This window comes from Phocoena sinus, chromosome 11 (genome assembly GCF_008692025.1).
Source record: "Phocoena sinus isolate mPhoSin1 chromosome 11, mPhoSin1.pri, whole genome shotgun sequence".
Taxonomy (NCBI): Eukaryota; Metazoa; Chordata; class Mammalia; order Artiodactyla; family Phocoenidae; genus Phocoena; species Phocoena sinus.
Window position 1 is genome coordinate 31680745 of NC_045773.1, and position 25815 is coordinate 31706559.

General features: G+C 37.4%; 1 protein-coding gene across 4 annotated transcripts in view; it reads left to right on the top strand.

The window, feature by feature from the left end:
* The window catches only part of DENND6A (DENN domain containing 6A), a 54621-nt gene that overhangs the window by 7873 nt on the left and 20933 nt on the right, over window positions 1-25815 (top strand). Inside the window, exons 2-9 of one of the 4 annotated variants that reach the window (XM_032650062.1) lie at window positions 6738-6776; window positions 6877-6919; window positions 15065-15177; window positions 17251-17331; window positions 18837-18942; window positions 19547-19626; window positions 20721-20783; window positions 21598-21653. In XM_032650062.1, coding sequence (XP_032505953.1) covers window positions 6738-6776; window positions 6877-6919; window positions 15065-15177; window positions 17251-17331; window positions 18837-18942; window positions 19547-19626; window positions 20721-20783; window positions 21598-21653 — 581 coding nt within the window. The remainder of the gene's footprint in view (window positions 1-6737; window positions 6777-6876; window positions 6920-15064; window positions 15178-17250; window positions 17332-18836; window positions 18943-19546; window positions 19627-20720; window positions 20784-21597; window positions 21654-25815) is intronic. The other 3 variants (XM_032650064.1, XM_032650063.1, XM_032650066.1) reach the window with 3 other exon arrangements.

A 25815-nucleotide genomic window follows, 5' to 3' on the forward strand; every position in this document is an offset into this window, starting at 1 on the left:
ACCAGGGAAGTCCAGATATATCACATTTTGTTTATCCATTCATCATTTGATGGAAATTTGGATTGTTTCCACGTTTTGGCTATGATGAATAATGCTGTTATGAACGTTCGTGTACAGGTTTTTGTGTGGATGTATGCTTTTCACTTCTCTTGGATGTATACCTAAGAGTGAAATTGCTGGGTCATATGGTAACTCCATGTTTAATTTTTTTGGCTGCTTTGGGTCGTTGTTGCTGTGCACAGGCTTTCTCTAGTTGCGGCGAGCCGGGGATACCCTTCGTTGCGGTGCATGGGCTTCTTATTGCGGTGGCTTCTCTTATTGTGGAGCACGGGCTCTAGGCTCGCAGGCTTCAGTAGTTGCAGCATGGGGGCTCACTAGTTGTGGTGCATGGGCTCTAGAAAGCAGGGTCAGTAGTTGTGGCACACGGGCTTAGTTGTTCCGTAGTATGTGGGACCTTCCTGGACCAGGGATCAAACCCGTGTCCCCTGCATTGGCAGGCGGATTCTTAACCACTTTGCCACCAGGGAAGACTTCCATGTTTAATTTTATGATAAGCTACTAAATGGTTTTCCAATGTGACTTCATTTTCACATTTTCATCAGTAATGTATGAGGCTCCTAATTTCTCCATATCCTTGCTACCACTTTGTCCTTTTGATTACAGCCATCCTAGAAGTATGAGGTGGTATCTTACTGTAATTTTATTTGTTTTTCCCTAATAACTAATGACATTGAGCGTCTTTTCATGTGCTTATTGACCTCTTGTATATCTTTTTTGGAGAAATTTCAAATCAGATCCTTTGCCCATTTAAACATTGGGTTATTTGACTTTTTATTGTTGAATTATAAGAGTTCTTTATAGATCCTGTACTCTAGACCCTTATCAGATATATGATTTGCAGATACTTTCTCCCATTCTGCAGTTCGTCTTCACTTTCTTGGTAGTGTTCTTAGAAGTGCAAAAGCTTTAAATTTTGATGAAGTCCAATTTATTTATGGTTGCTTGTGTTTTTGGTATCATAGCTTAGAAACTATTGTCTAATTCAGAGTCATAAAGATTTATTCCTATATTTTCTTTTAAGAGTTTTATAGTTTTAGCTTTTACACTTAGGTCTTTGATCCACTTTGGGTTACTTTTTGAATATGATGTGAAGTAGAGGTGTTACTTTTTTAAAAACCTTATTTTGAGAAAATTTTAGAGTTATGAAAGTAATTCATTCAGCTTCCTTTAATGTTAACATTTTATATAAACATAGTACAATTATCAAATCTAAGAATATAACATTGGCATGATACTGTGTACTGAGCAACAGAGTTTATTCAATTTCACTAGTTTTTCTATTAATGTCCTTTTTTTTCAGGATCCAATCCAGGTTCCTGCATTGCATACAGGTGTCATAACTCCCTCTCCAAAATCTGTGGAAGTTCCTCAGTCTTTTCTTATATTTCCTGACTTTGACACTTTGGAAGAATATTGGTCAGATATTTTGTAGTATGTCTCTCAATTTGGGTTTTTCTGGTGTGTTCCTATGATTAGTCTGGGGTTATGCATTATTGGGAAGAATACCCCAGACATGATGTGCCCTTCTTGGTGCATCATATCAAAGAGTACATGGTGTTAAAATGTCTTATTATTAGTGATTTTAACCTTGATCGCTTGGTTAAAATGATGTCTGCCAGATTTATCCACCGTGAATTTACTGTTTTTCTCTTCATAATTAGTAAATATTTATTTTGTGGGAGATACTTTGAGACTGTGCAGTATCTTGTTTCTCTAATTTGCTTGCTAATTTCAGAATCCAAAAGTGGATCTTTCCTGTAGTAACTATTATTACTCTGGTGTTCTAATAGTGATTTGCTATTTTCCTTATTCCTTCTGCATTTATTAGTTGGAATTCTTTTTTTTTAACACAGTATTTCAGTTTCATTTTTATTATTTTTATTTTTAAATATTTATTTATTTTTGGCTGCATTGGGTCTTCGTTGCTGTGTGCAGGCTTTCTCTAGTTGCGGTGAGCAGGGGCTACTCTTCGTTGCGCGGGCTTCTCATTGCGGTGGCTTCTCTTGCTGCGGAGCATGGGCTCTCCAAGTGCGTGGGCTTCAGTAGTTGTGGCACACAGGCCCAGTAGTTGTGGCTCACGGGATTAGTTGCTCCACAGCATATTGGATCTTCCTTGACCAGGGCTCGAACCCACGTCCCCTGCATTGGCAGGCAGATTCTTAACCACCGCACCAACAGGGAAGTCCCCAAGGTTATGATGATGTTTGTTTGTAAGTTAATGTTTCTGTAGGAGGTCAAGGCAAGGTTTCTTGGGAAATGTAGTCTCTGTCAGGCCTGGGACACCAGGCAGGGTCATGCAGTAGAGACAGATACCCAGTCACATGGCATCAGGTAGACACCCATTCACACACAACTTGGGTGCATGGCAGGCATGAATTTTTCCCATGTCCAAATGATACTGGCAGTAAGTTAGCTGGTATTTCTAATTTTCCTCCTCCTGGGACCATGATTATTTTCATACTGAGTTGGGAATGCTAGAGAGATGTATATGTATGCAGAGAAATGTACCTTTGAATAGACCCATTTAAAACATTTTGTAATACTCTTTTCCAGTATATATATTAATATTTTTCTGAGACATTTTTTCTGTTGTAACATGATGTGAAATATGTCATCATTTTTAAGCCTTAATAATTATATCAAATAAAACTCACTTTTCTCTTCGGTTATTACCTGGCCACCTCTCCCTTATTTGCTGTAACATGGGAGATCTTAACATAGGTAACAAAACCAGAGTGACATTAGTTGATGCTCTCTGTCCCCCTTTAATGCCACCCAGAATGCCAGTGGTTGGGGGAATAGAGATGCCTTTACTTGAGCTATGGAGAGAGGAAGCTTCAAGTGAGAGGCATCTCCAGGTACTGGAGCTAATCTACAGTTGATTATTTCCCATATAGCTATCAGGAGCTAACTGACTAAAACTAAACTAACAGTGATTGCCCAAACTTATATTTAAACTTTTTTTTTAACAACATAAAGTATGTACACAGGTAATAATTCTAGTAACTGTGGCAATTTGCGCAGTTCTAGATACTTGGTAGTGGTTACTTTTCTTTCTTTTGTTTTTTAAATAGGGAGTTGATGTTTTTAAAGTTAAGTATGAATTTTTCTTTTTTCTTTTTTAAAAATCTATTTTCACTTGTTTATTTTTTTCTTTTGCCTGTGCAGCAATCAGGATCTTAGTTCCCTAACCAGGGATCGAACCTGTGCCCCTGCAGTGGAAGCATGGAGTCTTAACCACTGGACCACCAGGGAAGTCCCTGAATTTTTCTGATATTTCTGATCTTAGGTACAGTGTGGCCATTTCAGTAGCTGTAGCATATAAATATGCATTGTTTCTTTTTGAATATCATATTTGTTCCAAAATAAAACACTGAGTAGTTCTAACAGAGTACATTAAAATGAAATTCTAGATACTATTTGACAGTCTAGTACAATCAGAGTTTTTACTTTACTTTTTTTTTTTTAATTTAAATTTTATTTTTGGCTGCGTTGGGTCTTCATTGCTGTGCACGGGCTTTTCTCTAGTTGTGGTGAGCAGGGGCTACTCTTCGTTGTGGTGTGTGGGCTTCTCATTGCGGTGGCTTCTCTTGTTGCAGAGCACGGGCTCTAGGCGTGTGGCTTCAGTAGTTGCAGCTCGTGGGCTTAGTAGTTGCGGTGTGTGGGCCCTAGAGCGCATGGGCTTCAGTAGTTGTGGCGCGTGGACTCAGTAGTTGTGGCTCACGGACTCTAGAGCGCAGAATCAGTAGTTGTGGTGCATGGGCTTTGTTGCTCCGTGGCATGTGGAGTCTTCCCGGATCAGGGATTGAACCTGTGTCCCCTGCATTGGCAAGTGGATTCTTGTGCCACCAGGGAAGTCCCACAGTCAGAGTTTTTAAAAGGCAGACTGTTTTTTTGTGGGGTTTTTCTGGGGCTGCGCTGTGCGGCTGTGGGACCCTAGTTCCCTGTCCAGGGATCGAACCCGGGCCCCCTGCATTGGAAGTGTGGAGTCCAAACCACTGGGCCACCAGGGAATTTCCTGAAAGACAGATTTGATAGGTTCTGTAGTTTTTATATCCTTTTAACTTACTTAAATATATAGAGCATATATAAGTCCCTTAAATACATGCATATACACACATATATATACACACACATGTTATATATATATATTTAAGGTACTCATATATATGGGTAAAACATACCAACATTTTTCTTCTATACTGTCTTGCTAATATTTTAAACCTTAGGAAACCAATGTCCAGATGAACCATGGTTGATATCTTTATGTAATAAAAAATGGAATTTTGTATATTTGCTTTTGAGTTGGTATTTTAATTTGAGGAAATAAAAATTTGAAGGGCATTCACATAAAAGTGAATTTAGAGTCTAAGATTAAGCTGTTACAGGCCACTAAACTTCTCAATATGTTTTAGACCAGCAAACTCCAGGTTAACTTAGATGTAAAGAGATTTTCATGAATATGGCCAAATAGGTTATAAGTTTGCCATTTCTCCTTTATTTTTATTTATTTATTACATATTTATTTATTTACTTGGCTGTGCTGGGTCTTAGTTGCAGCACGCAGCATCTGTGCCATTTCTCCTTTAAAGGTAACAAAGTAAAATGGTCTCAAGGTGAAGCAAGGAAGATCTATGTACACTTAAAGAATTACATATTACTAAATACTGAGTTGTTTAACAGAGCTAATCTGAGAGTATATCCACTGATTGAAGAAATATTTTTTTAGTGTCTACTATGCACCAGAAACTGTTCTAGGTGTGAAGATAGACTGTTGAACAAAACAGACCAGGTTCTTGCCTTCATGAATTGTGGAGACAGAGGTTAAGTCAGGTCGGTCAGAACATGGGATACAAAGCAAAGTAGAGCGAATATTGGCTTTGGTGTCATTTTCTATTCCAGGAATGCTGGGTGGTTTTCATGTAACAATACCAGCTCTGTAGACCCTCCTCATACTCCTGAATTGAGAAGGATTATATGCCACATCCTGGCTAGGGGAGGAAGAGGGCTGTGATTGTGAGTTAATGATTGCTACTATGGGTGGAGTGAGGAATGGTGGCTTTTGTACTTTGGAATCAGGCAGACCTAAGTTCAAGTCCTGGTTGTGGCACTTACTAGATGCTAAATTTTGGGAGAGTTATTTAACTACTGTGAACTTGTCCCCTCTTCTGTAAAGATGTGAAGAATTGACAGAGTTGTGAAAATTAAAAACTCTAGAAGATGGTCAGTAATGTGAATTCTCCCCATCTTTTTTCTTACCTTAGTTTTCTTATATGTAAAGTGGGGATACCATTTCTAGCCTTGTCTATTATTGTGAGAACTAAATAAATGAAATAAATATGTGAAACCACCTTAATACAGTTTATAATGTGCTATTACTGTATGTTATTTCTGGAAATGTAAGATTTTCAGGCACCTGGGCAACTCTGGGGAATGGAAGAACTCATGGATTCTTCCAGAACTGGAAGAGCAACCTAGTATTAATGCAGTTCCGCTACACATTGTGTTGTTTCCTCTCTTTTTGGTTACCAGCCACTAGCTAACCTGCTGCTCCGAATCCCATCTCTTCTTCACATTCCCGAGAGAATCTGTACTGGCCCACTTGAGCACTGGTATTCTCTTGGGCAGAATTTTCATACCCAGCCCCATCTGGGCACTTGGTTGATTGGCCTATAGAGTGGGTGCCCTTGGGTCTGGTGTTTACTAGTACTTGTTCTGACAGGAGCTGTGTGGGCCTAGTCTTGCTTCCTTCGTGGGGCTGTGGGACAGGAATTTCCCTCAGAAGGTGGCTGGGTCACTGCAGGCACTAAATTGACCTATCTAGGGAAGTGCTATGACTATTTAAAAGGATTGGAGGAAAATAGGATAGGCTTTATGGTGGGAAGATGGCCTCTGAGATTTCTTAAATTGCAGATGATCATTTTTTCCTTTTCATTTTTCTTTTAATAAGTAGTTAGTAATTTGTATTACTTCTTGGAATCAATTGAAAATTATTATTTCTTGAAGTAGCTACAAGCTTATAGATCAAGTTCTCTTTAGATTTTAGGCTTCCAAAGAAAAGACTCAAAAACCTTTGAGTTATTAGCAATTCAATTGGTAAATTATTCTTTTTAAAAAAATATTCATTTATTTATTTGGTTGCGCTGGGTCTTAGTTGCAGCACATGGGTTCCTTACTTGTGGCAGGCAGGCTCCTTTAGTTGCAGCTCGAGGGCTCCTTAGTTGTGGCTCACCGCCTCCCTAGTTGCAGCACATGGGCTTCCTAGTTGAGGCATGCAGGCTCCTTAGTTGCGGCTCACGGACTCCCTAGTTGTGGCATGCAAACTCTTAGTTGCAGCATGCCTGTGGGATCTAGTTCCCTGACTAGGGATAGAACCTGGGCCCCCTGCATTGGGAGCGCAGAGTCCTAAGCACTGCGCCACCAAGGAAGTCTCAAATTATTCTTGATAACTCAAAATTGCACCAATTTTTAGAGATAACTTTGAGTCAAAACTTTTTTTTGCCAACTGTAAATCCTCCTCAATTCTCCCAGCTTCTCCTGTGTTTCATTGTTAAATTTGTGAACTGTTTCTTAAACCAATTTGATCATAGCCAACTAGTATTTTAGAAGTACCTGCTAATGTTTACAATATATACTCCATATATTTGTCTAACAAAATTTAACTCTTCTTCTCCCAGGTAATTTATCCTCAACATTCCAAACTTACTGATAAAGAAGTAAGTAAAAATATTGCTCTATATAGTTTACTGTTTTATTTCTGTTTGTTTTTATTGGTGTATATATGTCAGCATATATAGTTTTTGTTTTCTTTTTCAGAAAACCAATATTTGCTATTTGTCTTTTCCAGATTCAAATTCAGGTAACTATTTTTCATGTGGTGTTTCTGTTGAATTTTATACTGAGAATACTGATTATACTCTTAATATATGAAAATTAATTGAAATAACATAGCAGAATGCAAACTCAATTTCATCCTAACAGATTAGTGATTTTGATTCCTACTTTTATGATCCTAGTCGTGTCTTACTTATTTTCGTTGGTTCAACTTTGAAAATAACTGTTATCATGTAATGAGATAAAACATCATGGAGCCATAAACTGTTGAAATAATGAAGAGATTGAAAATCATCAACGCTGGTATGTTTGAGGATTTATATTAAGCAGTGTTCTTTTAGTTTAGGATTTGGGAGCTTGCCAAGAACTCTGTAAAAGCAGGGATTTAAAAAAAATCAGAGTAAACATGGTTATAAAGCATGGCCATCAATTATTTGCAATAGTTTATGGAGTTAGTATATATAAAGCATTTGAAATAGTGCTTGGGTATAGAAAGTACTTTATAAGTGTTTGCTATTATTATTAAGCTTGGTTTTGCTGGTCTCCTTCAAGTTCTTCCTTTGTGTGGTCCTATAAGTTGATATCTTTCAGGTTACCTTTTGTGTTTCACTTTGAAAATAATTTTTCAGGCTTACAGTGACCAGAACACTTAACTTCTTAGACCACACACTTAGAATCCCATGAAGCAAAGGCACTACAGTTCCCTTTCCTTTTGTGGTTACTTCTAATATACTGTTAATTTAGTTTAGACAATCTGACTTGGGAGACTTGACATTTTAGCTTTTTAAAGCATTTTCTCTTTTCCTTATAAATGCTTCCAGAATTTTTTCCTATAGTTTTGGAGCTCAGCTTTCATGAAATATGTTTAAAAAAAAAAAAGTTAAAAGGATGGCTTTGAGCGATCCCAGGACAGCTTTTGTTTTGACCTGGAATCATTGGAATCTTTTCACATGTTTTGCCTGTTAACGAGATAATGATACAGCGGTCTTATAGGATCTCCCCTTATTTCGGATAACATTTGCCTTACAAAGTGCACACATGTAGTTCTGATTGTAGTGAGTATTGGATTGGACTTCCATGACTCAAGGTCGGGTGAGTTGTGTGGATTACAGGATAAACTGACTTCATGTGATTATACTGCACGCTCTTCTTCTTCAGGTCATGGCTGGTTTTCATGGCTCTCTCCCTTTCACCTCTCTACATGAGCATCAAGACTAAGAAGTTAAAAAAAAAAAAAGACTAAGAAGTTAATTGTATGATGTCTGATAGTCTTTTTTGTTTCTAGTTTTGCAGTTAGTCTCTGTATGAGTCATTTTCTTATTGGAAGTTAAACTCAAGTGTAAATCTGTGTAAATGAGCATTTGTTCAGGGAATTCCCTGGCAGTCTAGGGGTTAGGACTCTGTGGGGCCAAAAAAAAAACACCAATTTGTTCAGTATTTTAGGCATTTGAATGACCTACAGATGTTTTGTAATGCCTTTTTTATAAGCTGCATATCAAAGGAAGTGTGGTTCATTTTATTCAAAGTATGGTTGGTACTTAGAAGTAAAGTCAACAAAAGATCTTAAAAATAGACACCTTGCCATCTTAACAGAAGAATATTAATCTAGACAGCAAGAGACTATGCATTTATATGTATTTGAGATCACTGTTCTCAATTGTGATTATCCAAATAGTTTGTTTCATTTATGTGTTCATTAAATGGAAGTTGGGAATTAGTACTATGCTAACTTTGAAATGGATTTAATTTTTCCCAAGATAGCTTTATTGTTACAGAAGGTGCAGTAGAGCAGTCTTTAGGAAAGAATCATAACCTAGCTTTTGTTTCCACGGTGCACACTTAAAAAAAGTAAAACAACATTTAGACTCTATGGTAAGTTATACAGATAAAGAAGAATACTTTTGGGATTCCCAATGGGAGGATTTGCCAGTCCTCCACTTCCTCCACCCACTACCCACACACAACTTAGATACTGTGACTTTAGAAAAAAGTTTTGTTTTGTTTGTTTTTAGCTTTCAGCTTTTTGTTCCATTTGAATGGCTTTTATCTTTAGGAGCCTAAGTTTAAAGAATGTTTTCTCTCTAATAAATATTTGTCAGATATTTTTCTCATTATTTACCATTAATATCATCTGGATATATGCATTCCTGAGTCTTAAGCTGTGATGGGTACCCAAGGACTGTAATCACTATGCTCTAAACAAGGCCAGAGGGAAAACTTAGCATTAGTAGAGAGAGTTTCAAGTGATGATGAATCCGAGGGAAATATCAATCCTTGTTGTGGATGGATTAGATGTGCAGATAATATTTGTCTCAACAGATTTTTTTCTATGTAAACAGCTGGGATGTCGTCATGTACTTTACACTTCCCGGTGGTGAAAGGAGTGCTTCTCACACTCATCTGTGTTGAAGGGCCATTTGGGTGTTTTAAGAATTTCCAATCTGTTGTGGACCAGTGCTTTTATAAAATGCTGTATACATGAATTATTAGAAAAATGAAAGGGAGAAAAACCAAAGAATACAAAATAAAAGTCCAAATTTGTCATGGCAATATCAAATCGCTATAAGGGTTTCTAAATGTGTATTCTCAGTTTGGGTATTTATTTTGTCATGTATTGTAACAAGAGTTTGTGGACTCGCATCACTCTATGGACTACACTTGGAGAAGTGTAGTCCCTGGTCTAAACTCCTGCTTCTCAGCGTTTCCAACTCTAATCACAGAGAGGGTGACTACATAGAGCTGAAGGCCAGGGATGGGGCTAGCTCTTAGGGTCTCATGTTTTATTTTAGTCTTACTCTGAACTGTTCTATAGCTGTTTTCCGCTAATATAAAAATACTCTGGGACTTCCCTGGTGGCGCAGTGGTTAAGAATCTACCTGCCAATGCAGGAGACACGGGTTTGAGCCCTGGTCCAGGAAGATCTCACATGCTGTGGAGCAACTAAGCCCATGCATCACAAATACTGAACCTGCACTCTAGAGCCCATGAACCACAACTACTGAGCCCAGGAGCCACAACTACTGAGCCCATGTGCCATAACTACTAAAGCCTATGCGCCTAGAGCCCATGCTCTGCAGCAAAGACAAGCCACCGCAATGAGAAGCCTGTGCACCGCAATGAAGAGCAGCTCCCGCTCGCTGCAACTAGAGAAAGCTCACGTGCAGCAACGAAGACCCAACGCAGCCATAAATAAATAAATAAATTTATTAAAAAAACAAAAACAAAACTGATCAAGGGTCTTCCCTGGTGGTGCAGTGGTTAAGACTCTGTGTTCCCAATGCAGGGGGCCCAGGCTCTATCCCTGGTCCAGGAACTAGATCCCACGTGCATGCCAAAACTAAGAGTTCTCATGCTGCAACTAAGGAGCTGGTGAGCTGCAACTAAGGAGCCCATGAGCTGCAACTAAGGAACCCGCCTGCCACAACTAAGGAGCCCACCTGCCAGAACTAAGACCTGACACAACCAAATAAATAAATTAATTTTTTTTTTTTTTTTTTTTTGCGGTACGCGGGCCTCTCACTGTCGTGGCCTCTCCCGTTGCGGAGCACAGGCTCCGGACGCGCACGCTCAGCGGCCATGGCTCACGGGCCCAGCCGCTCCGCGGCATGTGGGATCTTCCCGGACCGGGGCACGAACCCACGTCCCCTGCATCGGCAGGCCGACTCTCAACCACTGCGCCACCAGGGAAGCCCATAAAAATAGTCTGAAGTTGTCTTTTCCCTTTAGAAGAAATATTTAAGCTTTTTTTCCCTCAAATCTCAAGTAATTTTTTTAAAATAAATTTATTTGTTTTTATTTTTGGCTGTGTTGGGTCTTTGTTGCTGCGCGTGGGCTTTCTCTAGTTATGGCGAGCGGGGGCTACTCTTCATTGCAGCGCGTGAGCTTCTCATTGTCATGGCTTCTCTTGTTGCAGAGCACGGGCTCTAGGCGCATGGGCTTCAGTAGTTGTGGCACACGGGCTCAGTAGTTGTGGCTCATGGGCTCTGGAGCTCAGGCTCAGTAGTTGTGGCGCATAGGCTTAGGTGCTCCGCGGCATGTGAGATCTTGCCGGACCAGGGCTCGAACCTGTGTCCCCTGCATTGGCAGGTGGATTCTTAACCACTGGGCCACCAGGGAAGCCCCTCAAGTAATATTTTTGATACAGGAAATTGTCTTCCGTTTATCTATAGCTTTGCAGTCTTGGTTTGATTGGCAGATGTAAAGGATAAAATCATCTGTGCCCTTGATAATTTTAAAATGGAGGAGAGCAGTTTGTGGCTTACTACATGGCATTCGCATAGGAGGAGCCATGAAACCAGTGAGTGTCCCAGAAACCAGTGAGTTCAGCAACTCCTCAGTTGGAGGGGTGCTTTTCAGGACTTCGTTTTCTAAGTGAAGAATAGAAGCTTTTGATCTGCTCCAGTTGGCAGTGACGTAGCATTTAAAAAAAAAAAACAAAACAGTTTTATTGAGATATAATTCACCCGTGTAAAATGTACAATTCAGTGATTTTTAGTACATTCAGAGTTGTGCAACTATTACCGAAGTCAATTTTAGAAAATTTTCATCACTGAAAAAGAAACTTCCTGCTCCAGTTTCCTCCTACCCACCTCTCCCCCTCAGCAACCACCTGTCTACTTTCTGTCTCTATGGATTTACCTATTCTGGATATTTCATATTAGTGGAAGTGGTGTTTTTGAAGTCCATTTTGACTTGAAAGAGCCAGTATGATGTAATGGTCAAGAGCACCAGCTCCAGGGTCAGATGTCATGGGCTCAAATTCTTGCTCTGCCATTTAGCAGATTTATTTCTTTGGATGATTACATAACTTTTATGTGCCTTGGTTTCCTCCTCGCAAACAGGACTAATAATGGGACCTACTTGAGAAGCATGAAGACCAAATGAGTTAATGTATCTAAAGTGTTTAGGACAGTGCCTGCCACAGAGTGAGCATTCAGTGAAATTGGTGCTCAATTCATGTATTGAAAGGGTGGAAAGTCACTTCTGAAAGCAGACAAAATAATGAAAATAATTTTGACCTGGGATTCTGTTTGATTTCTGTTGTAAGAACTTAGTTGTTTGGAAAAGGATGTTGGGGGAAGGTTACAGGAATTTTCTTGGTTTAAAAAGTGTTGGGTTATTAGTTCTGTTTTCTGGGCTCGTAAAGATTATCTTAGATTAATTAAAGTGGAACTTTTCCTCAAGCTGTGGGGGTTTGCTGAGCAAATTTGCTGTTTCCTTAATCCCTGCTGCTTTATCAGGGAAAGAGTTTATGTGGTTCTTAGTCAGAAGCCACGTGAAGGTGTATTTTCTTTGGAGAGCTGTCATTTAATCTTAAAATTTGTATAAATTCATCTTTATTCCTTGATTTATGTGAAGAAAAAATACTTTCCATTAAAGCTTTTTACCTTTTTTTTTGTTTTTGTTAATAATCAGAAAGCTATGGTGCACATAGCATAACTTTTAGGTCTTTTTGGATCTTTATATAGGTCTTTAGTTTTCTTAGTGAATACAGTGGGTAAGATGCTTGGAATTCAGTACAATCGTAGGTCAGTTGTGGAGACTTATTTTAGAATTATTGCATATTACTGCTGGAAGTGACTTTAGAGATTATTTTATGATGCCCCTTAACTTTTGTTTACAAGGAAATTGAGAACCTTGGGCGAAGTGACTTCTAGAAGGCTAATTATTGATGGACCTGGGACTAGATCCCATTGATTGTGGTTCCTTTTTCCTCAGATTATAACCTTTCCCTCATGGGCACAGTCATTTAACCATCTTTCATATGTAATCATTATACTGCTTATGTAGAGGTGCACTCTCCTGTTAAATAGGCAGATTGGATGGGTCATACTAACAAGGTAGATTTATTGTTGATGAGGTTGTAGGTTATCAGGATTGCCCTGCCCTCCACAGGTATCATTTTCTGCAAGACAAATGTAAATAACCTGGTTGCCAATCTGTAACACCTCTTTTCCTGTCCTGTTAATAGTGAGATCAGGATGGAGAACAAAGGTCTACCCAGATAAAGAGTTGGTTTTTCTTTAGTAACCTTTTGTGTGTGAGGGAACAGACTTCTGAAACATAAAATGGGAACCATTTACCTCACTTCACAAAGACACTATGGTTAAAGCCTTTTTGACCTGGTGGACTAGCTTCCTGACCAGTTCTGTACAGCTTGCAGGTACAGCTGGTCATCAGAAAGTTCTTACAGCATGCCCATGGTTTGGGAGTGGAGCCAGGGGTGGGTTGGGATTTAAGGCTGTGGGAGCTTCATTACTTTCTTTCCACAAAGCTCAGCATTCCTTACATTTTCCAGAGGCCATACATCTTTCTTAAAATCAGTTGCATTTTTTCTGCTACATCTTGCTATGTGTCTCAGAGAAATTAGTGTATACTTCTCAGTGGATCTTTCTGTCTTCTGAAGAGAAAAACTGAACCATCTGTATATAAATCTGTTGAACTAAAACAATGCTAGGAGTATTTTCCATTATCTCAGGTCTCATGTATTTTCCTTATTTTGAACCATCTGCTATGACAAGTAAAGAAACTGAACTGACTCACCCTCCAGTCCCCTTTGTTTCTTCCCTCCTCCACCAAAGAAATACTAGTTTCTATAAGTGCATTTAGGTATATGTACTGAGTTGCTTTTTAAAAAACTTAAACATAATATCAAGTTTCTGCTTCCTTTTTGAGAACTTGATGTGCTAAAGAAATATAAGTACTTCTGTGTGTAATAAAATCTTGAGCACATTTTGTATTTAATATAATCTCATTAGTTTTAAATACAGTAACTGGGAAGAATTTGAGTGACAGGCTACTTCTTGTGTCTTTCACTTTTTAGAGTATTTACAGTTTTTTGTAATTATTGCCTGACAGTTTAGGTAATATTTTAAGAGGTTTGCTAAAATGATTGAAGTTTAAAAACTTTATAATTAACATGATTAATATAGTAAGTCTATTACTTGGGCTCTTCCTGAGTCTGCTATGTTTTTGTTTTTTTAAAAAATTCTCATTGTGAAATATAAAACACATATAAGGTCAAGAAATAGAACTTTGCCAACACCGCAAAAGCCCCCTCATGTCTCTTCCCAAACAGTATTTCCCTCCCCCACACCTAAGATAACCACTATCTTGATTCTTTTTTCTTTTCAATTTTTTACTTTTTATTAAAATTTTTTAAATATAATTTTTAAAGTTTGCCTTCCATTTACAGTTATTGCAAAATAATGGTTATATTCCTTGTGTTGTACAATAATCCTTGTAGCCTATCTCACACCCAGTAGTTTGTACCCCCCACTCCTCCACCCCTATATTGCCTGCCCCTCTGCCACTGGTAACCAACCATTAGTTCTCTATATCTGTGAATCTGCTTTTTTTGTTGTTAGTTTTGCTTAGTTTGTTGTATTTTTTAGATTCCACATGTAAGTGATATCATACATATGTCTTTCTCTGTTTGACTTATTTCACTTAGCATAATGCTCTCCAGGTCCATCCATGTTGCTGCAAATGGCAAAATTTTGTTCTTTTTTATGGCTGAGTAGTATTCCATTTGTGTGTGTGTGTGTGTGTGTGTGTGTGTGTGTGTGTATCATATCATCTTTATCCATTCATCTGTTGATGGACACTTAGGTTGCTTCCATACCTTGGTAATTGTAAATAAATAAGGCTGCTATGAACATTGGGGTGCATGTATCTTTTCAAATCACTCTACTGATTCTTATAGTAATAAGATTCTTGCTTTTCTTTATAGTTTTATCACCCAACCATGTATTCCTAAACATTATTGTTTAGTTTGCCTGCTTTATTAAAAAAAAACAACTATGTAAATGGATTTGAACAATTTGTGTTCTTTTATATTTGGCTTCTTTTGCTCATAATTATGTTTGTGAATCAACATGACATGCACACAGTTTTCAACAAGTTTTAATTACATAGAGAAAATGGAATAGGAAAAACAGTAGAGGGACATAGGAGTTAAGATGCATAGTTTACTAATGGCTTTACCTTTAACCAGCAAAGATGGCTTAGAGCAAGTCGAACTGTCAGGATCTCTTTTTTCTTCTCTAAAGCATGATAGAATGTGTTTCAGTAATTGATAGGACCCCTTTAGCTCTAAGATGTGGTGAAACTGGATAAATAAATGTTATACTGTGCTGCCCTTAATTTCTCTCATTTTTGTTTTCATTAGGTTGCCTTGGAGATACCCAGTTTTGTTTTAGATTTCGACAGTCTTCTGGGAGGAGGGTGTCACTGCATTGTCTCCTGGATCAATTTGAGAAAGATTTACCAGTTTACTTAAAGGTTGGAAAAGTAGTAATAGAATAATGTCTATGTGAGAGGAAACTTTAGAACTCAGTTACTCAGTTACCTCTTATAGCATTCAGAAATATTGTGCTTTTGTTTTGTTACTGTATTATACTGCTGAATTTCCTGAGTCTAATTCATAAGGATTTAGCATGTGAGCGAAAGAGACTTTATAAAGTTACTATTCTTAAAACATAATGCCATTGTGAATTATAGAAATTAGAATGTTGAATTAATTTTCTTTCACGTGTTAAAACTCTGTTTAGATGTGGAAGCAGGGTGGTAGTATACCAGTAAATATCACCCAGAGTTGAAGATTCCCTGTGGTAATCCCTACCTGCTTTATAGTAGAATTATTGTTGTCTCTTTTTGATTTTTGAATAAGCTTTGGTTTATAGTTGTTGTTTATTAAAAACAATTTTAATAATTCAGATGATTCCTGAGTGTAGAATTTCTGTTTGGTACTTCATACTTTTATCTCTAATTACATGAAGAACATTTCCATCTGGATGTCCTATTAGCACATCCAATAAGAACTTGACATCTTTTGCCTAAAATAAGTATTTACAGCTTACCTTCCTGGTTCCACTAATGACAGGAATCCTCTTCCAGTTAGCAAAGATGTTACTTTTGAAATGTCTCTTATAGCCATCTTGTCCTTTTCATGACCATTTGCTATCACTAATAACATATTCTGTCAACTGCTGATAATAATAGCTACTACTTATTAGAGCTTTTTATGTTCTTGTCATTGTATCAATAAGCACATATTATCTTATTAATCCTCCCTATATTGTTCCAAAAGAGTTCCTTTTGCAAATGAAGGAATTGAGGGCTATTGAGGATAAAAATATTTGCCCAAAGACATCCATCTTCTGTCTTTTTCAGTGCAATATATCTTACACAGTGTTCCCAGCTAAAGTGTACATATATATTACATAAAATAAATAAAATCTAAAATGATTACTTATTGCTTAATGAATAAAGAGCTAATGATAGTAATATTTCCTGGTTCTCACTTTTTGGACCTTCCAAAATAAAACCTTTGCCTTTCAAATTTCCAGCTTAATCTCCTTTCTATACATGTGCCATATATTAGCTAAACTGAACTGTATGCTTTTTCCTGAGGTAGCTTGTATTTTTCTATCTCTGCGTGGTTTTGCTCAAACTCTTGGCTGTCTAAACTTGAAATGTCTTTGTCTTTGTTTAAATCATATCCATCCTTCAATGCCCAACTCAAAACCAGCTGTCTCCGCAAAATACTGATCGCCATAGACAGAAGTAACCTCTTCCCCCTTGGCCTCTTGGTAACACTTTGTGCTTTTTTGCATGGTACCTGCCCTCCTATCACATACTAGTCATTTTTGTACTTTTCTTATCGCTTAGTTTGTGATCTCCTTAAGGAACTGTGTCTTACACATCTTTTTATCTTTTCTAACACAATGCCTTGTTCAAAGTAGGTAGTCAATAAATATTTGCTTAAAGAATAACAATCAAATAAGGAACTGGACCAGAGTTTATTCCATTAGGATATAAAAACTTTTAAGTTTTTTGGACCTTTCAAATTGTATGTTGATAAATATTCCAGTGTTTCATTATTGTTGGGTAAAAATATAACTGTCTATGTAAGATTCATATTGGCATTTAACTCCTTTTATTTTCTCTCTTGAAATTTTGCATTAGTATACCTCATAAGACTGATGCCTAACTCAGAATTGTAGGCAGAATTTTTTCAAAACTAAGTATAGCATTGGGGAAAACAGAATTTGATTGTTTTCCTAACTTCCATTAACTACCACAGATATGAATAAAGAACATAAACAGAGTAAGTTATAGGGGGTAAAATCTGACCTTAGTACTTTAGTTATGATTATTTCATCTGTGGGCAAGTTAGCAGGTTTTTATCTGCCAGTTATTGTCATGATTGTTGTTTGCATTGGTGGAAAAGCATAACTAGCTCTGTGTGTACCTCATATCTCAGTTCAAGTTTATAAAGGAACCTGCTTTTAATAAGGAAGGATGGCTATATATATATATATTTTTTTTTTTAATTTGTCACTTCTTTTATAGAAGGATCCTGCCTATTTTTATGGATATGTGTATTTTCGACAAGTTCGAGACAAAACTCTAAAAAGAGGCTACTTTCAGAAGGTAATTTTCATATACATTAACAGAAAAATATTTTTACATTGTGGTTAGAAGAATAGAAATTATTAGAATGAACAGTCTTTAAAGTGTTTGATATTTTATCTTTAAACATACTAGAATTTATATTTTATCTTTTTTTTTTTTAGATTGTAGACACCTGTCCTTAGTTTTTTTTGGCTGCATTGGGTCATTGTCGCTGCATGCGGGCTTTCTCTAGTTGGGGCGAGTGGGGGCTACTCTTTGTTGTGGTGCATGGGCTTCTCATTTTGGTGGCTTCTCTTGGAGCACAGTCTCTGGGCACGCGGGCTCAGTAGTTGCAGCACGCAGACCCTAGAGCGCACGGGCTTCAGTAGTTGTGGTGTGTGAGCTCAGTAGTTGCGGCGTGCAGACTCAAGGGTGTGTGGGCTTCATTATTGTATTGTGCGGGCTCAGTAGTTGTGGCTCGCAGGCTCTAGAGCGCAGGCTCAGTAGTTGTGGCACATGGGCTTAGTTGCTCCGCGGCATGTGGGATCTTCCCGGACCAGGGATTGAACCTGTGTTCCCTGCGTTGGCAGGCGGATTCTTAACCACTGCGCCACAAGGGAAGTCCCTAGATTTTTAACTGCTATTGAATTTTGCCTTCCTGCTATCTCTGTACTAGATTCCTGACAGTAAGTTACAGTTATTGTATGAAACTGTCAAAACTCAGAAGAATCTGTTTAATTTTCACATTTTAGAATAAGGGAAAGAGTAAACAGGTTGTAACATAGTTACAGCTAATAAAAGCCTGCAATATCTTTTTTTTGAAGAGCTAGTAAATATACTTGATCAACATCTTAGTCATTATTGTTCCCACTCTAAATGTACAATCTTTTTGTTTCTAAAGATATATATATATATAAATATCAATTAATTCCAATTTAATCCCAGCTAACAGGGACACACCTTTACCTTTTGTAACCAGAACATGCCCTGACCACTAATTGATGTTTAATGGAAAGATAAAAAGTAGTTTTCAAGAAAATAGATTTTTAAAAAGTCAGCATAATCTATATCTGAAGTGGTCACAAACTATAAAGTCACAATTTCTAAGAATGTGGCTAAAACCACTGAACTCTAAAATATAACAGTCATAGGTCTTAGTCAGAAAAAGCATCACAATTTGCGCTTTCCTTTTTAGGAAGAGTTTACCTAGCTAATTCCTAATATTGCTTTGCTGACAGCAGTAGTAGCCAGGCTTTGGAATTATCCATGACATTAGTTTGTTTATAGGAAATTCTTTTTCCTGCATAGCAGGAAAATCTGTGAATGTGTCTTTATGCTCTTAAAATGTAGTAATAAGGTTAAACTTCTGGTGTTCTGCCACTATAGTTTTATGTTTCTTTTAACCATCTACTGTAAAAAGCCTTTTTATTTTAAAATCCACACTTTTCGCTGAATTTGGCTTGTTAGTAATTGATTATATAAGAAATGGCAAACTAAAATTATAATCATTAAGAAATTAAACATTGTTTCTTTTTTCCCTCCAGTCCTTGGTTTTGATCAGCAAACTACCTTATATTCATTTTTTTCACACTGTGCTCAAACAGATAGCACCAGAGTATTTTGAAAAGAATGAACCTTATTTGGAAGCAGGTAAGTTAAACATTGTGTGAGTTAGGTACCTTTATGAAGGAGTTTTAAATTTTTTACTGGAAATGAATGAAAAAAAATTAGTTAAGAATTTTAAGGACTATAAAGTAGGAGAGAGAGGTAAAACAATTCTTCTGGCATACTTACCTACAAACACCAAAGATCCTATCTTTTATTTCTCCTTTTGCAGCACGGATGATGCCTATTTTTTAGGATAATAATAAACAAATATTGAGTTGCCAATTCTGATACTCAGAGTACTGTTAAACAGAAATCCTTATGTCACTCAATACAGAGAGAAGACATCTGCTAGGTGGTGTGCTTTTGTAGCTAATTTTAGTAGTAATAAATGAGTAGGAAAACTCCCTTTAAACTTATTCTGTTGCTTTCAAAACATGTATTAACCAATTTATATCCTAGAACATAGATGTATATCTGGTGAAATATAAGATATTTTCAGTACTTTTGCCTTTTATCTTCCATCCTTCCCAGTGTATTTTTTCTGCTATATAGAAAGCATAAAGTGGAGTTCTAACTTCTAATGTTCCATTTTTAATATTTTAGTATTTCCACTTATACTAAAGAAATATTTTACTATATTTTTCAGCTTGTAATGATGTTGATCGATGGCCTGCACCAATGCCAGGGAAAACATTACATCTGCCTATTATGGGGGTAGTAATGAAGGTAATAATAGCTTATATTTCATTTGTCTCCTTTTTTAGGAAGCTCACACATGAATTTTGCTTTTTAACTTCCTAATAACATTCAGTCCTGTTGTTGCTTTCACTTGTCATTGATGTGAGGGGTTACAAAGACACTGCAATTTATCCTGCTGCACAGAACCATTAGTCACACAACTCCAGGGGTCACCAGTCCCATTTTCATCCTGTAGAGTTTACATGATGCTGTCATTCTTATACAATGCATGTGAATGTAAATGCCACCTCCTAGAATTGTGCAACTTCATGGCCCTCCAGAAATGGATGGTATTGCAGAACACTTGTAGAATTGAGTATGAGTTAGTAAAATTTAAAAGAAATTAGGAAAGCCATTGGTTCTTAGTCGTTTTTTTTTTTTTTTTTTTAATACAGCAGGTCATTGGTTCTTAGTCTTAAGTGATTTTTTTAATGTGTATTTTCAGACCAACATGTCCATCCCAGGGTATTGTTCTCTACTAAGGTTTTTTTTTAATACAATGAATTAGCATTTTGCTCTCAGGCTTTGTATGAATGTGCTGTAAGTGCTTTTGCAGTTCATTTTCAAGTTGAACTTATTTTTGGCAATGTTCTCTCTTTAGATGTGCTCATTTCTGTAGGACCTCTGTTCTGTTTTTTCCATGGGAAATCATCAAAAGTAGGTCTGGGTTGAGAGTTCTCATGGTTCCCTGTGAGATTTATCCCATAGTTTGGCAAGCTTGAGAGGGTGTGTTTGGGTGTGTGTACATTAATGAAGCAAAGATTGGAACAATAAACAGGAAGTGGTATGTAGTTGATGTCCTTTTCTGTTTTTCAGCACGTTTGCTTCTCAGTGGGTTAGTGATTTCTGTGTGTATGGGAATGTGGAGACCTTGGTTCACTTACCTTCTGTTGTGACTAAAAATAAATATGACTTTAGTTTTTAATCTGACATAAGTATTTTGTTTTTATGGCTTTTTAGGCATTGTTGAGTGTACCTTTTTAGCATCAGGATAGAGTGCTTCTGATGCCTCATTATAGCAGGACTCGCAAGTTATAGAAAGGTCATTCTTTTGTAGCCAAAGTTAATTTCTTCTCTTTTAGGTACGGATTCCCACATGTCATGACAAGCCTGGGACAACTCAAATAGTGCAGTTAACTCAGCAGGTAGTGTGCTACTGTGGTAGAATAATCCAGCATGTATAGTCTCTTTAACAGAAATTTTAAACTAGCAAATGTAGAATTTCTTGGGTTTATGATTCATTTCTGAATATCACTGAAATATCCCATTAAATAATTTTTAATGAATTTATAATAAGCTTCCTATCAAAAAAAAGCTTCCTATTTTCCGATTTTTTTTTCTTGTTCTTTCTCTAGTAGACACTGGAGAACTCAGAATTTATACTGTAATTGTGAGGACAAGGAGAAAATTAGCTTTTGAAAAAGATTAAACAAGGTTTAATTCTAGCAAAACCTCTTATCTTAGAAGAGTGGTCAACAGACTTCTGGTTTTAGGAAACTTAATCAAAAGGATTCTGTAGTTATAATTGCCCTTCATTTTCCCCAAAGTTACATTTGTTCATGGGTGGGGATGAATTTTTCATTTGAAACGATTTAACTGGTACATTAGCACTCCCATTGTCCTTTGAATTAAATAAAAATGGAGAGCAATAGGAAAACAAATTTTGCCTGTTATATATGTCAACTGGTATTATGGTAGTATTCATACAGTTGAGAATTAATCTAACATCTGACCACTGGATTAATGTTTTATCGGTGGAATCTATGTAGTCCTTGACCTGCTGTGTTAGGGGAGACTGTTAAGACCCATTCTCTTTGCAGCTGCTTCTGGAGGAAGAGACTCTTAGAAGACAGGGCAACATGGCTGATTGATTATGAATAGATAGGCATATTATAAAAGTCAGTTTCTGGCAATTTTGGTGACATCTTGTCTATTTTTTTTTTCTTTTTTATCTCTTAGGGAGACACACATATATCTGTTATTTTACCTACTGTTCATGAGGTGGATCTTTTCAGGTAAAGACTAAAAAATTTTGTTAACTGCTTTGTCTCATTTGCTTTATGATATTGTTGTTAATTTCTTTAGAAAGTGAATATTCCTATATAAAATGTGGAAAAACCTGGAAGAAAATAGTCATGTTTCACATGTTGTAAATCAGTGGTTCATCCCTGACTGCATGTCAGTTGCTTTGACTATTAGGGAAATTTGGATATGGATTGGGTATTACATGGTAGACACAAATTATTTTTGTTTGGTTGGGTGTGAGAATGGTAAATAAATAATTTTTTTCTAGGGATGGCCTTTTTTGGGGAGTTGGGGGGAGTGGGTTGAGAGCATAAAGGCATGATACTCCAGAATGGGAATATAAAAGTGGTGCTAAAAGAAGACTGTGATTTCCCTACAAACCCCTCATTTTAGTAATTCTACACTGCCGTTAATTTGATATATGCCACCAATATCTATTAAAGGTTTCCTCTCTTGAATATTTAATACTTACCTCCCCCCAATAAAAACTACTTTGTGTAACAGATATTACTAGTGTAATACAGAGGTTTCAGAGAATGCTTCATCTTGCAATTGTACTTCCTATCTGTTTGTGCCCTTGCTGATAGATAACATTACTATACTTCAGAGAAAAACTAATTTGCAACTTTGATGCCTTAAGGGCATCCCACTATTAAAGTCAGTTGGTCAGATGTTTCCATATAGGTCTTTTCCATTTTTCCTTTGCTTATTTTAAAATTATAAATATACATATATAATATATATAAATTATATATTTTAAAAATTATACATATATACTGTACTGATCACTTTTCTGTAAATTTATGATTATTTCAAAATTTTACATATATAAATATTTATATAAAGTTTATGTATCTGTATAAAATTTTGAAACAATCACAGATTTTACAGAAAAGTGGTCAGTATAGTAAACTTTTTTTTCCTAGAACCATTTGATGGTAAGTTGGAGACCTGATGCCCCATCTTCCCTTAATACTTTAGTGTCTGTTTCCTGCAAGTAAGGACTCAATGCAACCATAAAAATTGGGAAGTTAACATTGATAAATTAATACCATCTAATACTAAGACCACATTCAAATGTGTCCAGTTGTCACAATAATATCTAGTTCAGAACTGTCTGTTGCATTTAGATGTCATGTCTGTTTACTCTCAGTCTGGAATAGCTCCTCAGTCTTCCTTTCATGGCCCTGACATTCTTGTGGATTACAGGACAGTTATTTTACAGGAAATCCCTCAGCTTGGGTTTGTCTGGGATTTACTCATAATAAGATTCAGGCTCTGTATCTTTGGCCAGGAGGTAGCACACAAGGTTGGCTTGCCTCATTGTTGATAATGTTCACTTTGATCTCTTTATTAGTGTGGTGTTCTCCAAGCTTCTCCATTGATAAATTATTCTTTTTCCTTTTGTAGTTAAATATTTTGTGAGGAGATACGTTGAAACTATACGTTGAAACTATGAAACTATTTATTGTTGTGTAATAAGTTACCCCAATACTTAGAAGTTTGAAAGAACAAACATTATTTCACACAGTTTCTGAGAGTTAGGAATCTGGGGACTGCTCAGTTGGATGGTTCTAGTTCTAGATCTCTTGTGAGGTTGCAGTCAAGATGTCAGCTGAGGTTTTAGTCAGTTGGACAAGTGGGGCTGGAGGGTCTGCTTCCCTAGAAAGCTACTTTAGCTGTTGGCTGGTGGTCACAGTTCCTTGTGACTGTTGGCAGGAGACCTTCATTTCCAGCCATGTGGACGTTTCCAAAGGACCGCTTAGATTTTCTCACAACATTCAGCAGGTGATCTGAGAGAAAGCTGAAGTCACAATGTCTTTTATGACTCAGGCTTCAAAGTTGTATATTATTGGGACTTACCTGGAAGTCGAGTGGTTAGGACTCTGCACTTCCACTGTATGGGGCGCGGGTTTGATCCTTGGTCGGGGAACTAAGATCCCACATGCCACACGGTTGGGGTGACCTCGGAGCACAAAAAGACCTCCGAGTGATTAAAGCTTAGGCCCACTAGCCAAAGCATAATATCACTTATTGATCCAAAAATTGATCAACGGAACAAGTTACCCTAGGGATAACAGCGCAATCCTATTCTAGAGTCCATATTGACAATAGGGTTTATGACCTCGATGTTGGATCAGGACACCTCAATGGTGTAACCGCTATTAAAGGTTCATTTGTTCAACGATTATTGAAAAAAAAGTTGTATATTATTGCTTTAATTTACTCTGTTCATTAAGTGCAAGCCACTAACCCAGCCCACCTAAGAGGATGAGAAATAGGCTCAGTGCTTTAAAAGGAGTGTCAAAGAATTTGTAGAAATATTTTAAAACATTGCACCATGTATGTATATCTGTATGGATTTTTGGTTTCTTGTTTTATTCAACAGGTTATTAAAATCCATTATTCTCATCAGTTTTTGATGTTCAAATTGTCCCCAGTTTGGCCAGTGAGAATCCATTTCAAGCTGGCCTCTGTTTTTCTTTTTTTGTCATATCCTTTTCATTCTTGAAACACTAACTTGTTTGTTCCAGGCTTATCTTTTTTTTTTTCTAACTAAAAAAATTGATATATAATTCACATACATAATATTCACTCTTTCAAAGTATACAGTTCAGTTGTTTTTAATATATTCACAGAGTTGTGCAACCATTACTACTGTCTAGTTCCAGAATATTTTCATCACTCAAAAAGTAACCCTGTACCCCATTAGCAGTTAGTCCCCATGGCCTCTTCCCCGCAGCCCCTAGTAACCACTAATCCACTTTGTCTCTTTGGATTTGTCTATTCTAGGCATATCATATGGATAGAATCATACAATGTGTGACCTTTTATGTCTACCTTCTTTCACTGAGCATACTATTTTCATGGTTTATCCATGCAGTAGCATGAATCATTACTTCATTCTTTTTATGGCTGAATAGTATTCCATTGTATGGATATACCACATCCATTAATCCATTGAAGGGCATTTGGATGGTTTCCACTTTTTGGCTGTTATGTATAATGCTGTTGTGAACATTTGTATATAAGCCTTTGTGTGGACATATGTTTTCAGTTCTGTTGGGTTCCAAGATTATCTTGTATTTTCTCTTCCCCAGCCCTGGAATCAGCTACTTAGTAGAGAACAGGATTTAGAAGTCAAGATCTGGGCACTAGTTGTGCTCCTTGCTAAGGGAATATCCCTCTCAGTGGACAGAGCTAAGGAAAATATGTATCTGTAAATGCATGTATATATACACACTCATATATAGTATTTAAACACTTTTACATACATATTTATTTCTATATCCATATATATTGAAAACTATAAAGTCACACCAATACCCCTAATTCTAGTGCAGCATGACAGGGTTCACTCTACTTTTTTCCCTTTTCATATTTGTATTTCTTTTCTCTGACAGAGGAGCTACATCCTATTATCCTTGATTCAGTTACTTATTTGATCAGCCCATGTTAGTAACCAATTTCTCGTCTCTGCTGCAACATTCTTCTCTGAGCAAATGCCTTTCTTATCCTTCTTGGGCTCTGAAACTGCCCACGTGGCTGCTCTTCTTCATGGACACCCTCCTTACCCTGCTTAGGCCCTGCTCCATGCCTGATTGACCCCCCACGTGGTTCCCCTCTTGCCCCAGTCAGGCTTCTATACCCCACGTTAGGCCACCTCTCTATGTGGATGCCATACTCACCCTGTCGTGCTCTGACTCCCAATGCCAAGCCAGCCCCCACGTGGATCCCTCCTTTCCCTACTTGTGCTTCTACACCTTACTGCAGGCCACCCCTCCATATGTTCACCCTCATTCCTCTTCTCTGACATCCCACCATGGACAGCCTCCTCAGCCCACTCTGGCTCTGACCCTCTGCACCTGCTGCCCCTCCATGCCCCTCACAATTCCTGGGCTCTATCACCCCAAATCAGATTACCTCCACACATGCACACCTTTCTCACTACATTAGGGTTCCAACACCCCCACGACAAGCCACCCCCTCCACATGGATGTCTGCCTTATCTCACACAAGCCCTGATACGCTCTTCAGGCCAACAGGGCTCTCTTTCCCTCTTGGCAGAGATGCCTACCATGCACTGTGTTTTGCTGTAGGATTGAATTGTTTAAGAAGGAAGGAGGAAGAGCTCCTTCGCCTTATCCTTGA